The sequence below is a fragment of the Coturnix japonica genome, chromosome 1 (assembly GCF_054131305.1).
Source record: "Coturnix japonica strain WE chromosome 1, WE-NBRP24, whole genome shotgun sequence".
Lineage (NCBI taxonomy): Eukaryota > Metazoa > Chordata > Aves > Galliformes > Phasianidae > Coturnix > Coturnix japonica.
Genome location: NC_140663.1, coordinates 23,832,067 through 23,847,866, shown reverse-complemented (window position 1 = coordinate 23,847,866; position 15,800 = coordinate 23,832,067). Strand labels below are relative to the sequence as shown.

Genomic DNA, 15,800 nt, shown 5'->3' with positions numbered 1-15,800 from the left:
GCGCCTGGCGCACAGAGAAGAAAGAGAGGCCAGGCCGTGCCGCTCTCGCCTCCCTGTTATTTGCTGGCAGCCGCGTTCTTCAGGGACAAGATTCAGAGCCACAGAAATAACGTCCGTGTTTCACTGCGCTGCACAGCGCAGTCGGGTGGGTAAGAGAAGGAAGCCTGAGGATCTTAGTTAGCTCCACTGCTTACGCGGGCGAAATAATAAAGAGTCTGAATTTTAGACAGCCACCGTACAGCGGCTCTTTGAATTGCAAGACTGTGCTGCAGGTTTCTAGCCCCTTTCCTGCAATCCATTCATTGTAATGCTGTTGTAGTAGGCGTGTACGGACGCTCTGGATGTGACGTGACAGGACCTCCCCTGCTCTGTGATTGGGCAAATATTACGGGCGCATAGCTACACACAGCATAGCGGCGTAGACGAAGCAGTGCACGTATATAAGCAGGCGCCACGAGACCATAAACGCCATTTTTCTGCCCACCACGCTGGTGTCTGTATGCAGTTCTTGGCCCTGATAAGGTATCGGTCAGCTTTGCAGGCTAGAGCAAAATGAACAGTGGTAACGACTGGTGCCCCATGTGAGGGTTGCTCTAGTGAAGCCTGGTGAGCCTGCGGAATAATCGTGTTGCTGTGAGGAGGTGGTGGAACAGGCCTGCAGAAGGCTGCAGAGTGGCAGCAGAACTGTGTACAACTTCTGTAGCAGCTGAACTGCGTACAACGTGTGCCCGTGGGACAGCAGGACCTGTGGAGCGGGGACAGGTTACCCACGGAAGGGCGGGAGAGCCATGGAGCGCGTTATCAAGGTATTATCTCAGTTCTGCAAAGACTATTGTGGAGAGAATGTTCCTTCCAAGAAGGACATTACGGCAGTTCTATCCTGCCTGGAACAGGAAGGGGATCTTGCATCTCCCACTGACATACTTGACCATCATAGGTGGGATGTACTTACCTCTGCATTAGCGCAACATACTATGAGTACACAGGAGGCGGGTGAGCTTAAGACTTGGGGCTTGATCTTGGGGGCTCTTAAAACAGCTAGAGAGGAGGGGAAGGCGGAAGACGTTGCATGCTCGCTACTAGGGCTTGGCCGAGGTTCGGGAAGCGCTCAGCTTGGAGGGGAGGGGGGGGTACCTCCCTCTCCTAACGCTGCAGGAGAAGATGGATCCAAGATGGCACCGGCTGCCCCGTCTCCTCCCACGGGGTCATTGGAAGATAAAGGACAAGATGGTGCCAATACACCGACTGAGCTCAAGCCAGACGAGGGCATCTTATCGCAGACCACTGATGCTCCACCCCCCAATCCCCAACAGCCATTGTATCCTTCATTGTGCATTGTCAATCCCTCTCCCATCAGTGGTGGGCCTTGTCAAGGGGGAGGGGAAGACAGCCAGAAGGGGTCGTTTCCAGCCGTCATCTCCCTCCCACAGAAAAGGAAGGGTGATGGGTGTGATTCCACCCAGGAAAGCCAAGAGGGGAAGAGCGTTCAGCCTGCATCTAAGATCAGGAAGGCTATAGAGGATAAGGGGCTGTCAGTCCCCACGGATTTATTTCCAGGTATTATCACAGATGATGGAGGCCCCCAGTGGGCCCCCTTAGATCCAAAAGGGATAGCTCGCTTAATAGATGCCATTGAGAAAAAGGGATTGTATTCGCCATCGACCTTGAACGCATTGGAGTCATTGACAGCTCAATCTCCTATGCTGCCTCATGACATTGAGAACCTTATGGGTATGATTTTAAAGCCTGTTCAGTACACCCTTTGGAAGGAAGAGTGGCTCGCGCAGTTGAAAAAGACTGTAGCAGCTGCCCAAGGTGATCCAAACCACCCGGTTCATGGTACTACCTTACTGAGGCTGACAGGGGCTGAGCCAGCAGTGGATACCCCTTTAGGTCAAGTTGCTTTTCTGCGGCCAGTTGAGCTGCTCGCCACCACAGATGCTGCGCTGGGGGCATTTCGCACGTTTGCTCGTAGTGAGGAACCATCTACTCCGTGGTCAGATATTACACAGGGCCCCACGGAATCTTTTCAGGATTTCGCTGATAGGTTGATTAAGGCAGTTGAAGGCTCTGAGCTCCCAAGCGCTGTTCATGGCCCGGTCATCATGGACTGCCTTAAACAAAGATCTCACGAGAGCGTGCGTGACTTAATCTGCGCTGCCCCCAGTAAAATATCGACTCCAGGGGAGCTTATTAAGTATGTTCTAGATAAAAAGAAAGCTACCCCTCTGACCAGTGAGGGCCTAGTGGCTGCCCTCACGGAGGCCATGGCAGCCGCCCCAACCCTTGCTCAAGGGAAAGCGAGTAACGGCCCATGTTTTCGCTGCGGGCAGTTAGGCCATATTAAAGCACAATGCACCGCTAGCAAACCTGGACAGAGTAAAACACGGGTGATATGTCAGTTTTGCGGCAAGAATAGCCACAATGCACGGCAGTGCCGGTCTCTCCGGGCCATGCTGAAGGGAAGCAGGGATGGGAGTTGGTCTCAGGCCCAGGGTCCCTCCCACTCCCCATCGAATGGGCCAAAAATGACTCCCAGGACCAACCCACCGCCTCATGCAAAGCCACGTTGTGGCCCCGCCCCACCGACCAAACCAGCCCCCTCTCAGAAATTCACAACCCGCCAACCGTGGCCTTAACTTTGGACTGTTGCAATTGCCCCCTGGTAAGGGTCCATCTGATGTACCTCGGGGTGCCTGGAGATCATCCAGGCCTGTACTCAACCATCATCACAGCCCTTATTGACTCATGCGCTGACGATTGACTCATGCGCTCACATTACTGTTGTCGCCTAACCGGACTGGCCAGACCACTGGCCAGTGGGTCCCTCCCAGATGGTCAGAGGGGTGCGGGGGAAGATCCCTACTGTCATGGTTTTGTAGTGTTGCTGTCAATATTCCACATCATAACATCATGTGCAGTATGGATCATTAAAAGGTTCATACTCCAGTTCCGTGGAATAACAACATCCTGAATACTCGGCTCTCAGAAGAAAACTACATATCCCAGGTGGTCTAGTGGTTAAGGATTTGACTGCGGCCTGGGTTTGATTCCCAGTCAGGGAGCCATCCTCTGCGAAGTCCTCTGAGATATGGAGTATGAACCTTTTAATGATCCATACTGCACATGATGTTATGATGTGGAATATTGACAGCAACATTACAAAACCGTGACACCCACAAGTAAATCCTTAGCAGAGGTGGAGATTGTTGTGATCAACAGAGATGGCTCCCTGGAATGCCCGGCGTTACTTGTTCCCTTAATAGCTGGGGTACCGGGCACTTTTTTGGGGTGGGACTTTTAAAATTCAGTGGCCCTGTTATGATCAGTTGAAAGGTTCAAATCCTGAGGAACCCAGAATGCTCACTGCAGAGATGTCTGTGGCTTGGCAGGAAATTTTGCAGGCATGTATGGAGAAGTCCCTGGCCCGTTGGGACCCCTCACAGGGTGTACAGATTGCCATTTGCTGATGTGAGGCCGGCGCTGCAGTGATTGCTGGGCAATCGCTTGATGCAAAACCTGTTTTTTTTTGGTTTGGTGGCTGTTCTCCGTCCAGCCTACCTGGGCCTATACGCCCTGGTTGGAGGTCTTAGCCATGTTGCTACAGAAGTCTAGATTGCTATTATACAGGGCAGTCCAACAAGAACCAGGTAGAATTTATCTGCCGAGTTCTCTGCAGGATATCCAGCCCCTTCCTGAACCCCTCTTTCTGACACTGGGTGGATATGGGGGGTCGGTTACCTTTTCAGATTCACTGCCCGTCTTCGATCTAGCAAAACCGCTCTGCATTTCAGTAAAGGTCTGGATGCATACCTCCCCGCTGGAAGGGCCCACCCTCTTTATGGATGCCTCTTCTAAAACTAAACAGGGGGCTGTCGTCTGGCAGATAGCTGTATTCACACACCTGGAGGCCAGTGTCCAGTTGTTGGAAATTATGGCAGTTGCAGCTGCGGTTTGCATGTGGAGAAGCATGACTTGCAATGTTGTTAATGATTCAGCTTTTGCTGCTAAGCTATTGGCCCGGATGGGCGTTACTGGAGCACCAAGGCGGTGGGCACCCTTGAAGATGTCTTGGCTCTTCGTTCTGCTCCTGTCACTATCCTTCATGTTCACAGCCATTCAGAAGTACCTGGGTTCTCTACAACTGGAAACGCTGTGGCAGATAAGGCCGCAAATACACAGGTCTTTACAGGAGGTCCAGGACCTACACGCCAGCATACACAGTGGCACCTGGGCACTAGCCCGCACATGCTCGATTCCTATTTCAGCAGCGCGTGATGTAGTCCAGGCATGCCCTCATTGTGATACCACCCCAGTTATAGGGGCTGGGATTAACCCTCGGGGGTTAGCCCCGCTTCAAATCTGGCAGACGGATTTCACATACGAAGGCCATCTTATCCCCCGAAAATGGTTGGCGGTCACTGGATACCTCAGTCATTATTGCTACTCAGCAACTCAAACCTAATTCTTCTGCTGCACAACAATATTGGACAGTGGCCATTGCCATCATTGGAACTCCCAGTCAGATAAAAACGGCACCTGGAGTGGCAGCAGCACAAGCGTTGCATAAGATAGAGAGACTTGCTTGTTGGTCTGTTAAACAAACTAATGCCACCACGGAAGTGCTTTCTGAGCTACTCCTGGATGTTGACAACATCAGACACGTGGTCCTCCAGAACAGAGCGGCCATTGACTTCCTTCTACTCACTCAAGGACATGGATGCCAAGATGTGTAGGAGGTGTGCTGCTTTACCTGAGTGATCACAGTGAATCCATACATAAGAAGCTGGACTGGATGAAAGAACACATCAAGAAGATTGGGAAAGTCGATGACCCTTTTTGGGGACTGGTTGCGCAGTGTCTTCAGAGGTTGGGGGTCATGGTTTGTGCAAGTTTTGAAGGGATTTGGTATTGTATTGTCAGTTTTTGTGTGTTTAGCTGTCTTTGTAGGATGCATTCAGCAATGCTTAGACTGCATGATAGTGAACATTTTTGATCAACGAATGGAATATCGTAAGATTTGCGATATGTTATGAGACAGTAGGATTAGAATTTGCGCTTACGCTGTAACGGGGCATGGCTTTATTGAGCACGGGGAGAGGGAGATGTTGTAGTAGGCGTGTACGAACACTCGGGATGTGACGTGACAGGACCTCCCCTGCTCTGTGCTTGGGCAAATATTACGCATAGCTACGCATAGCATAGGGATGTAGATGAAGTAGTGCATGTATATAAACAGATGCCACAAAACAATAAACGCCATTTTACTGCTCACCATGTTGGTGTCTGTATGTAGTTCTTGGCCCTGACTAGATGTTGGTCAGCTTCGCAGGCTAGAGCTTTGGCTTTACTGAACTTCCGCATAAACCAACTGCAGAAGGAAAAAAAAACTCCGAGGTTTTCACTGTTGGTTTTTTTTTTTTTCCTTTTTTTTTTCTTTTTTAATAAATGTGCTTTGTTCACAAAAGGTAGTGGCATAAAGACAACAGAAATGCAAATACATTTTTTTTTTTCCTTTTCCTTGCCAGCACCTTAAGAATGAGAGATGTTCATCATCCCTTGCCCAGTCAAAATTTTCAGACATTTCATAACTTAGAAACATTTTCTTTGCACCAAAGCTAAACAGCCAAAAACTCCCAATACCATCAATATTGTTCAGGGTTTTCTAAGTATTTACATAAATCCAACTTTCCTCCTTCATGACAATCCACTGTCCCTTACATTAATGAAAAAAATAATTAAATAATAAAAAAAAGAACACTTAAGGTATTTAGAATAAGCAGCAAGAAAATCAAACTGTTATGAAACTTAGGTCCCTAAACCACAAATAGAACAGTGTCACCAAGTTGCCAGGAAGGCCTATACTCCCAATGTTAATATTTTAAACTTTTTAAGGATATGTCCTGGTCTGAACAGCTTAGCTGTATGCATCACAAACCAATTTACACTGACCAATGTCAATGTGTCTGTTAACTGGTACAGATTATTTTTTAAATGAGAATGGCAAAATGGTAGGTACACTTGGAAGTAGGTGCAGATTAGCTTTTTATTTTTTAGAACAGCTGAATGTAGAGCACCAATATTTTAAGCTTTAACATGAGTGTTGCTGGAGTCAGTGAAAAATGAGAGGTTCTGACCAACTATTGGACTCTTTTAGTTAAAGCGATGTTGTAAAGCATTAGATGACAAAACCGAGTTATATCTGACTTTGAATCCACTGTGTATTTCATTAGATGAATAATTCTCATAAAAAAATTACACAAGCAGTATAGCTGTTTGGTTTGCATCTAACCACATCGTTCAGACTGATTAACAAATTTGAATCAAATCTTAGGGGACACTTTATGAGAAGAGAGAGAAAGCTTATGTTAAAGAATAAAGCACTGCAGTCCTGTTCACAGCTGTGTGCAAGTAGAACCAGTGCAGTATGACTTTCTGTAGGAAACTAGAGAAAAAACCAAACAGGTCAAACTGACACTTCAAGTGCAAAATTTCAATAGAAAGGAGAAGTTTCATTTTTGCAGACACCACTGTAAAATTCACACTTAACACTTCAGTTTGTCTGGTAACTCCTGTATGATGAATACAGCACAGCTGAATACAGCGTGATGTGTATTTCACCACAGTCACCTATGAAACTACATATTAGTATTTTCTATCGTGTTGCTGCAGTCAGTATTAAATCCATGATGGAGCACCTACTTCAAATCGTTTGTCATAGGCACTTACATACCAATTTAAAAGCCTAACATTGAAATTCACAAATTCAGGTCATTAGGGCAATCTAAGCTAAACTGATACTGGTTCCTCTACAATTAATGCTGAAAAGGTTATTTTTTTTTCCTGCGAAATACTTACAAATTAATTATACAAGTTAAAAAATTTCGTAAACATAAAATGCTTGTTCCACCTTCTTACAGTGCAGATCAGTTTTCAGATAGCTACAGAGTTTTTATTCATCTAAACAGAAGACTAAGGTCCAAATAAGCAAACAGAACAGTGTATGTTAACTTCACATTTGTGGTCTGAATATGACTGTGCAAATGCAGGTATCCCTCGAAAAACTTGTGTGATTATGTTCCTTTTAACAAAAACTGGTCTGTAGTTACCATACAATTGTCCTAATTGTAGACTTCTCAAGTTAAAGGAAATGTTGTTTTTAAAACACATAAATAATTTACTTTAAAACATGACAGAAACATAAAAAACACCACCCTGCTCCTCCCCCAGTCCCCAGAAATATCCACCAAAAAACCCCAACCCAACATCAAAAAACACAACCCCAAAACAGTTTGAAAAGAATACAAAACACTATTATCAGGGAAATACTGTTATATGTTAGTGCTTGTATACGTATATAACCACAAAATCATGTTCCAGCTCTGAGGTGAAACATAATCGTCTAGACGTACCATACTCCTCTGTTTGTGCAGGGCAGCCTATTCAGGAATCTCACGTCTGTCAGCTATTTATGCAATGAAATTACACAGCATGTGTAACTTTGGATTAATATATTCAAGTGTTCTGGTGTGATCTCCAGAGGGCAGCAATGAAAGTAAAATCAAATGTTCATTACAGTTTCTCCAGCCCAGGCCTAAGCAGAGTGAAACAAATTTTGGAAGTAAGTTTTGTTCTGTAATTAAGTAGGGACATGTGTAACCAAGTGTCTTAACCTATCTGCACATTTAATTAAAGTGCAAATTAGTTCTTCCTACGTTTACTTCTCAGAAGCCAACCAACTCCAGTGCCTTACGCTCAATCACATTAAGAGTTAAAATATTGAAACAACATTTAGCAAATTAAATAGAATTCACACTTCACAGCACTAAAGGAAAGAATGGTACCATTCTGGAAGAAAATTAGTGATATATATTCTAAAGAAAGTAACAGCAATTTATGCTATGACAAGAGTCACTTGCATAAAACTTTTTTTCTTTTTTTTCCACTCTTATACAAGAATATATTTTAAAATTCAAAAGTAGAAAAAAATAGCAAACTCTGTAAACCTTTGCATTTTCTTTATGCAAACCATTGTTGTGTGTTGAGCCCATGTTAGTATAGCAAAATTAGTTAAGCAAGAGGTTTGACTTAGCATGTCAACTGCTACATTAACTTAGAAGCAATACAGGATCTTCGAGCTCATAAAAAGGAATTGAACTAGACTGGCTTTCTCCGGAGTCTGAGTCGTAAGGAGCATCAGGTAGCTCCATAAAACCGTAAGCTAGCTGTTCATCTTCCATGTCTGATCGAATGTAGCATGAAGTGTTGGAATACTCCTCATCCTCTATACTGTTGAAATCCTGTGGGATATACAACATTCCAGGGTAGTTCCTGCTAACTAAGTCACTTGTTGTTTGCAGGGAAGTTTTCCTAAAAGCCATCAGGTGCATATGAGAAAACTTGGAATACTTAAAGCGTTTAAAGCCCAAGGATTCTATGGCAATTTTCCAGCTTTTCATCATCATAGCCCGACGATTCTGATGAGATGAATCAGGAGTTATCACAAGCAATAAGCCATTTAATACGAGAAGTTCGTGTGCCTTCTTGCAGCATATCCACCGCTGATAGGGTGATGGAAAATAAGAGAGGAGGAGTGAAAAAACAACAACGTGGAATAATTCTCCAGGTAGAGAATCAATGGGATTTTTCAGTTGCTTAAGAAAGGCGTCTATAGCATCTTGTGCCAGCTGAAGAGGTTGCTGAATTTGAAGGTTTAAGAAGTCACATTTATATACGCTCTGGTGGAACAGAAAAATCCAAACAAATATCAAGGTTAGTTTAAAGAGCAAATACACAACTCACAATCAGAGAATGAACAGTAATATTCTCTTCATTCCCTCAAGGAAATTTCAAGTCCCCCCTCACGCTATTAAGTCAAACATAGTAAAATGGCAATTTGAAAATCATGGTTATTACTGGCTTTCACAGTTGTCAACAACTATTTGAAATGTGCAACAACACAGTGGAGGTTTGATAGCTGGGAACTGTTTATTAAGTGTTTATTACAAAAAATAGGGGAAAAAAAGGAGACTTAAGGTGATAGATTCTAATGTATCAAATATTTGATACTAGAGCTTTCTATCCCAACTGATTTTTAAAAAATTGTATAGGTGTACATTGCTTTTGTTTTTCCAAAACGTTCTATGCTAGAAGCATAGAATATCCCCTATTAACTGCCAAAATCCCATGCTTTTGTAGTATAACATGTATTGCTAATGAAGTTGGCAAAAGGGTGAAAACAGTGTGAATCTAACAATTCAAATCTAGATTATGGGTGTTGGGTTGTTTTTTTTTTTTTTTGCTGGTTTTCAATTTTTTAAAATAAACCTGAAATCAATAAAGTTAATTTAAATTTAATACTTCAGTATTTCCAACAGATCTCTAAGGTATCCAAAAAGCTTAATAGTTTAGCATCACTTGGAAGAAACTGACCTTCCTTGCACAGAACAAAGAAGTCGGCAAGGCACCCTACCTCAGAAAGTTAAAGTACACTTAAAGTATACACTTAATAACAGAGATGAATGCCCATGTTTTAACGGTCACAAACACAGAATTTAGCCACTAAATGATTAAAAATCATCTTTTAATAATTTGTGAGGTCAAGCTGTCAGATGGAAAGTGACACTATGATGCAACATACAGAAGAATAAATTTGTAACACTTTCAATCACACGGCACTCAAAAATAATGTCAACTTATTTACTGTGTGTAAATTTTGATACTCCGTATTCATCCAAATCTAGGAATCACTTCTTGCAAAAATAAAATGCTACTGAGATACAAGGCTGCAACAAGATAGTAACAGATGTTGGTGTTAGTGCTTAGAGTGCATGCAGCAAATAAGAGGAGAGCTGAGACAGACAATTCTGCAGTGAAAGGTAGAGGCAGACCTGTTGTATTTTCATATCCCCTCAAAGTATTTATAGCATGTTTTATGAAGTAATATTAAAAAAGAACAAAAAAACAAAAACCAAAACAAAAAACACCAACAATGTAAACATACTTCTAAAACAATTGAAAAGTAAATTTGCTTCCAAATAGAAAATAACATTATTTCTGTGTATATAAAACCACATTTTCTTCAGACAACATGCAATAAATGAGAAAGAATAAAGAAACATGCAAAGAAAAAAAAAAACAAACCCAAAATAGTTGTGATTTGCTTTTCAGTAGTTCTAATTAAAGGAAAAAAATAAGATTGTCATTACTTCAGCTTGATCAAGGAATTTCAATTACCACTATTATACCTGCAGGCTTACATTCTGCTTCCTTTTAATATTTCAAACAGGAAATTAACAGTAGTAACTTCAGGATATCTAGGTAAGAATTTCAGAACAAAAGTTCTGTGGACTTCAAGGTTTCTTACATCACTGAAAAAAATTAGACTGAAAATATTTCTCTGTAGTGGAAAGATATTCACAGAACAATTAAGTATAAATAATGTTGAAGATGATTTCACAACTAAAGTACATTGCAAGTGGAATTTTAACTCTGCAAGGCAGTTTTAGGACAAAAATGCTGCTATGCTATTAAACTGGGGTTTGCTATTAAAGTCTAGATGTGCAACTCTTTAACTGATCTTAACAGTGAACTCATATTTCAGTGCACAAACTGACATTTAAGAACTAAATCCTGCTCATCTTTTTCTTAAGTTTGGTACCATTCCAGACTTCTTTTTCCCTTAGGACTATATTTACTCCAATTCAACATCTGCTGCATATTCAGCTTGTTTTGCAGCAGTAAGAAATTCTGTCGGGACTTTCACAAAATTGAGATTTGCTGTTCATTTCAATTTTGCTGTTCTCCCTTCCTGCACCAAGCAGACAAACTAAACTCCTAAAAGAAAATAACAGCAGCTAATTATTCTCTGGAACATCTGCCAGAGATACACTGTTTGAAAGAGAGGCCAATGAATACACTAGGAAATCTGTTTTACTTCTCTTTTAATGCAGCTCCACTTAACCCGCCCCCAAATGAACAAACCTGAACTTTCAATAGAAACATATTTCCACATTCATATCTCAGTTGCACATCACAGTTTCTGTGTATAAAACACGCAGATTCTAAACAGCTGGAACACATTCTTTTATTAAACAACACTTCAGCTCCTCTCCTAGCTTTTCCTCAATTATTCTCAATACTCCTCAAATTAGCTGAAGTACTGTACCCAACTACTACACCGATATCTGAAGAAGTTACATTAAGAAAATGTAGTAACCCATTTTTAATCAAGGAAATATTTAACCCTCTATTCAACATTATTTAACAAACTGACCTGAAAAGCCTCTTTCATTTCCATTTGTTTCAAAAAATATTTTGGTATCAAAAATATCAGATAAATCAGAAGATTTTAAAGGTTCTATCTTCAACTTCAATCGCTAAGTTAATTCACTGATTTTTTTATTATTAACTCCTGAAGAACTTTCTAGCTGGTATTTTGAAATCTTAAATAAGCAGAAGCAACTGCTGGATAAGAGGTGAATTAATTCAGTAGACTATGGTGCTGATACAGTTCAAAGCAGGATTAATTCTAGTAGTTTGGAGGTGGGCCTCAGCTTACAACAGCAGATGTGCTTGAGTACACATGTCCTTTTCAAGAATACCTTCCACTAGATTTTTGTTTATATATTTGGAGATGAATTATTTGTTAGTGGACTAAATCTGGCGACCAGAACAAAATGCCAAGCAAGTAAGTCACACTGCAGCCAGGAACACAGCCATATTCATAAGTCTCCACATCTAAAAAGCTATATTACTTTAGGCTGCTGATTCTCATTTTGAACTTTTAGAAAAATTCAGCATAAAAGCTGGCAAGATATGTAAGGTCAAAGACTTTATGTTATCTGACAGAAATGCATTCCTTTACATACCTTTTCACTCTACTCTGCTTTGTCATTTTACTTGGTTAGTAAATGCTATTAGGACTGACAGAAGTCAGATTAAGAAGGAAAGAGATCAAGAAAGGGAACGTAACTGCAGAAAAAAAAAAAAAAAGCATTTTGGAATCTTATTACATAGAGAAACAATTTACCAGAAATGTATTACTTACCATAGAAACAGCCCTAAGTGCTAATCTTGTCCTCAGGACTGTGGTTTAGTATTTGCAGCAATAATCTCAAAATCCCCTTCATAGTGCACTTCTAGTTACTAGAACTCTCCACAAAAAGACTCACCAAGTGCAGGCAGTGATTATTTCTTTGACAGAAAATGTAGCTTACAAGAGCTCCATGCCTAAGCATAAACCAACTCAATCTTTATTATGGCTTTTAAGACACAAGAACTCATCTGAGACTCCATTACAAGACGACTACTAAAGTTTTCCCAATATTAAGAATCACAGTGACGATGTATTTTTCTTCTTTTCAGAACCAAACAATTACAGCTATTATTTCTGAATCACTGGGAATCAGTTTATATCAAATATAGCAAATGTTACATACCTCAACAGCTGGAACAATATCTATGCCAACCGTCAGAAATTCTTCAAACTTCAGGAATGGATTAAAGCAGCTACCAACATCAAGCAATCTGATTTTTCCCAAGGAGTGAAGCAATCTAAGAAGCAGCAAGAACTCAGTTTTATCAAATGTTATTTTTGAAACTATATTCTGAATTACAATTTCAGATAACGAATGCAAAAAAATTCTCGTAGAGCATCTTTGTAGTGATTAACAGAAGTGAATGCATTACTTGAACTGCTGAGATACTAAAGAATCAAGTTTGGTCAGTAAAGCACATGATCCACAAGCTGAAGAGTTTATGTTAAGAGCACCTTTAGTACCATACTTTGTGCACTTACGGTAATACAGTAGAATGGTAACTTCTGTCTACAACTTAAGCTGATCATTTTGTTTCCCTATTTACTTCTTTGTGGTACTTACTGGTGTTTAAATCATACACGTCATCAGAGTTGAAATTTCAGGAATACAAAAGATAAACTGACAACACTTAATGACCTACCTACCATTTTTAAAGGGCATCTGCAGTCAAATGTCTTAATCGGTTTAACAAACACAACTGCATTCCAAGGAAAACAAAAAACCCCTAAAAATGAAAACAATTAGATATGCCTTGCAAAATATCTTAAAGTACTCTTTTATTTTAGCTAATATTTTTGAGAATGGATGACTGCTTGAGGTTCACTCCAAATTTGTGTTCCTCCTAAAACTCCTCCTTGATTGACAGTGATCCACTGCAGAGACCCTGTAACACAGTCAGTACTGAGCGAGACTTCAGAAAGAAGATGATAAGCAACATTTCCACCCCCTCACGCCCCCCCAGTGTTTGGATGCTAGTCACGGTTTAATCCATGTGTCACATGCAGGGGACCACTTGGGTCCTTACGGCAAACAGGCTGAAGCCAAGAAGTGGCTTTTTCTGTGTAAGGTTAGCATGTAACTTCTCAGAAGAGCAGTCCTTGTCTTGCAGATGCAGACACACACAGCACACTTTCTCATTCAAACACACATCAGTTTGCATGCATGCATTCTGATGGTAACAGCAAAAGAACTGAGGACCACAGTAAACAACAAAAGAAACACTCTGACTCTGTAGTTTAGCACAGAAAGATTTCCAATTAAAGAAAAAAAAAATAAAAATGAAAGAGCAACAGCCTGTAGCAATCTTAAAATTTTCCACTTAAAGGGTGACATTAAGTACCTGGACAGATTATAATTAAGAAACAGAACTGCTCTCTAACTGGGGAGAATGCCACTGGTAGAGTGAAAACAACAACAAACAACCAAGCAATGCTCATTTATTCGGTTTCCTTCTCTTATAAAACTTGCAGTCTTGGCTGCAGTGTTGCTTCTGACTCAGTGAGGAGGGTGAACATCTCAAACAATGTCTGACAGCACATTTTGCAAAGCTACACCTCTGGATCCCAAGCTAAGCAGAAGCCAGAAACTCTATGCCAATGGACAACAGATCCAAGACATATGACAGGGCAAACACAGGTGTCCTCCTTCACTATAAAAGGCATTCCCTCTTTTACTGAAATAAGGCCACCAGACTCTAAAACCAATGCAAATATACTTTGGGATCTTAAGAAGCAGCAGATTCACATACTCATGTTTTGACTTTCCTGCTACTTGTCAGGTTTCTCTGTCCCCCCAAATTGCTGATTAGCAGTTCTTAAGCTGCCAGTTATAAATGAGAACAGGATCCTAGTTAGGAGCTTTAAATAATTGTGAAGTTCTTCAGCAGCTCAGACATCTGCTTCTTTCAGCATGGCAGCCCTCAAGTCAGATTCCTCAGTAAGAACATAACTGTCATCTAGGTGACAGTCACTGATCCAATTACTGTGTTACAGAGACAGTCATGCTAAATTCATTGATAATCACCTTTCAAACTCATTTTCTAACGATTTTCAGTCAAGGCAACTAACATTAAAAGCAAGGGATAAACTCTGCACTGTAGGCAATCTCCAAGCACACCTTGAAATCAGAGAGGTTTTGGAATTTCCTTCCTTGAAGATACTCAAAACCCACAGAGACACTTTCCTTTGTAACCTATACTAGGGATCCTGCTTTAGCAGAGGGTTGGAATAGACTTCCAGAGGTCCCCTGCAACCCCTATGATTTATGACTGCACTCTTCTCTAATGCATCATATACAGGAAGAAAAAGAAAACATTAAAACTTCAAGGGCCAGACTCCTAGTTTGCAGTTTTTGATTACTAAGATACAATTTATCCAAGGATGGGAGGAGAGCTGAAATTCAGAAGTCCTTATGCTATTGCCAGAAGAGCAGAGCAATACAGCTGGATCTGAGTGGCAGCACAGTCATGTCCCAAAGTTTTCAGTGCCATCCACACATAAAGGTGTCCCATAGGAAGGACCAGCTTGCTGAAATACATTAGGAAAGAAGGAACAATGGTTTGACTGTCTCTTAAGATACCACCTAACACCTGAGAAGAATCTATACCATAAAGGATAAAAATCAAGACCGTTTAACCTGAGGGAAAAAGGAGAGAAGCAAAATTTAAGCAGAACAAACAGCAGATAACATTCACTTTTATCTTGCAAGACTGAACCATTTCTAAGTCCAGCTTCACAACTAAAGGTACAATGCCATAAGACGGTGTTCCTGGATGTGAGATAGTACTGTGGACAATACATTACCTTCCAGTTCTTTTTCACTTTCATCTCTATGTCCATATTAGTTATTTCTGTGAGATCCTCCAACTTCAGTCTTGCAAACAGGCTTTGTTATATCTATAGAAAATCCCAAACTCCTGAACTTACAAATCTCAGTCTTAGCATTACATGATCAGAATGGAGCAATGATATTTCAACTGTTAGGAGTGCAAGCTCCTCTACAACCCATGCCCCAAGATTCAAAGACTTCTCTAACTTATTTAGCATAGGTGTGATGCAACAGCATTTCAAGAGGAAAGTATGCTTCACTTCATCAACAGTTCATTTTCATCCGGAAAAAAATCAATTTCTTCTCTGCCTTATAGTACAACATTTGACTTTTATGGGTGATAATTTATAACATCTTGGCCTTGTTGCTATAAGGTCTGTATAACTACTAAAAACCTTAATATCATGTATTACTTACTCTAGGAAATATTAAGAATCCTGTATTTGTCAGATATGTATTTCCAAGTCTTGAGAAGGACAATGGAAAATAGGTTATGATATTGATAAATTTTAAGTGATGAAATTAAAAGTTCTGTATAAAACACTTTCTGTACACATGAATTAAATCAAAAGACTACAGATTTCTGGTAGCAAGATGAAGCTTGTGAAGTTGGCCCTGCAATGGCCATTACAAATCCTGTACAGAGTATGAAGA

The 15,800-nt window shown here is 40.9% G+C and overlaps 2 protein-coding genes and 1 pseudogene across 7 annotated transcripts in view; 2 read left to right on the top strand and 1 right to left on the bottom strand.

The window, feature by feature from the left end:
• The first annotated feature begins 373 nt into the window (after positions 1-373).
• Positions 374-5,277, top strand: LOC146762322 (uncharacterized). The gene has a single exon (XM_085513661.1). The coding sequence runs from the start codon at positions 789-791 to the stop codon at positions 2,637-2,639; it is 1,851 nt and encodes a 616-aa protein (XP_085369787.1). The 5' UTR covers positions 374-788; the 3' UTR covers positions 2,640-5,277.
• Positions 4,106-5,277, top strand: LOC146762323 (uncharacterized; annotated as a pseudogene). Its single transcript, XR_014946996.1, has 2 exons — positions 4,106-4,279; positions 4,350-5,277. The product of XR_014946996.1 is annotated as an uncharacterized LOC146762323 (transcript).
• A 134-nt stretch (positions 5,278-5,411) lies between these two features.
• Positions 5,412-15,800, bottom strand: part of SAMTOR (S-adenosylmethionine sensor upstream of mTORC1) — a 33,688-nt gene continuing 23,299 nt past the window's right edge. For 4 of the 5 annotated variants that reach the window (XM_015853961.3, XM_015853970.3, XM_085513676.1 and 1 more), the window contains exons 4-5: positions 12,441-12,555; positions 5,412-8,738 (exon numbers count right to left, since the gene is read on the bottom strand). In XM_015853961.3, the coding sequence (XP_015709447.1) occupies positions 8,109-8,738; positions 12,441-12,555 (745 nt within the window). In that variant the 3' untranslated portion in view covers positions 5,412-8,108. Of the gene's footprint in view, positions 8,739-8,990; positions 11,974-12,440; positions 12,556-15,800 lie in introns of those variants that run through there. The other variant, XM_085513680.1, reaches the window with a different exon arrangement.

Bases quoted from the DNA above. Each gene is read 5' to 3' on its own strand.
- LOC146762322 (XM_085513661.1), top strand. From the start codon at position 789: ATGGAGCGCGTTATCAAGGTATTATCTCAGTTCTGCAAAGACTATTGT.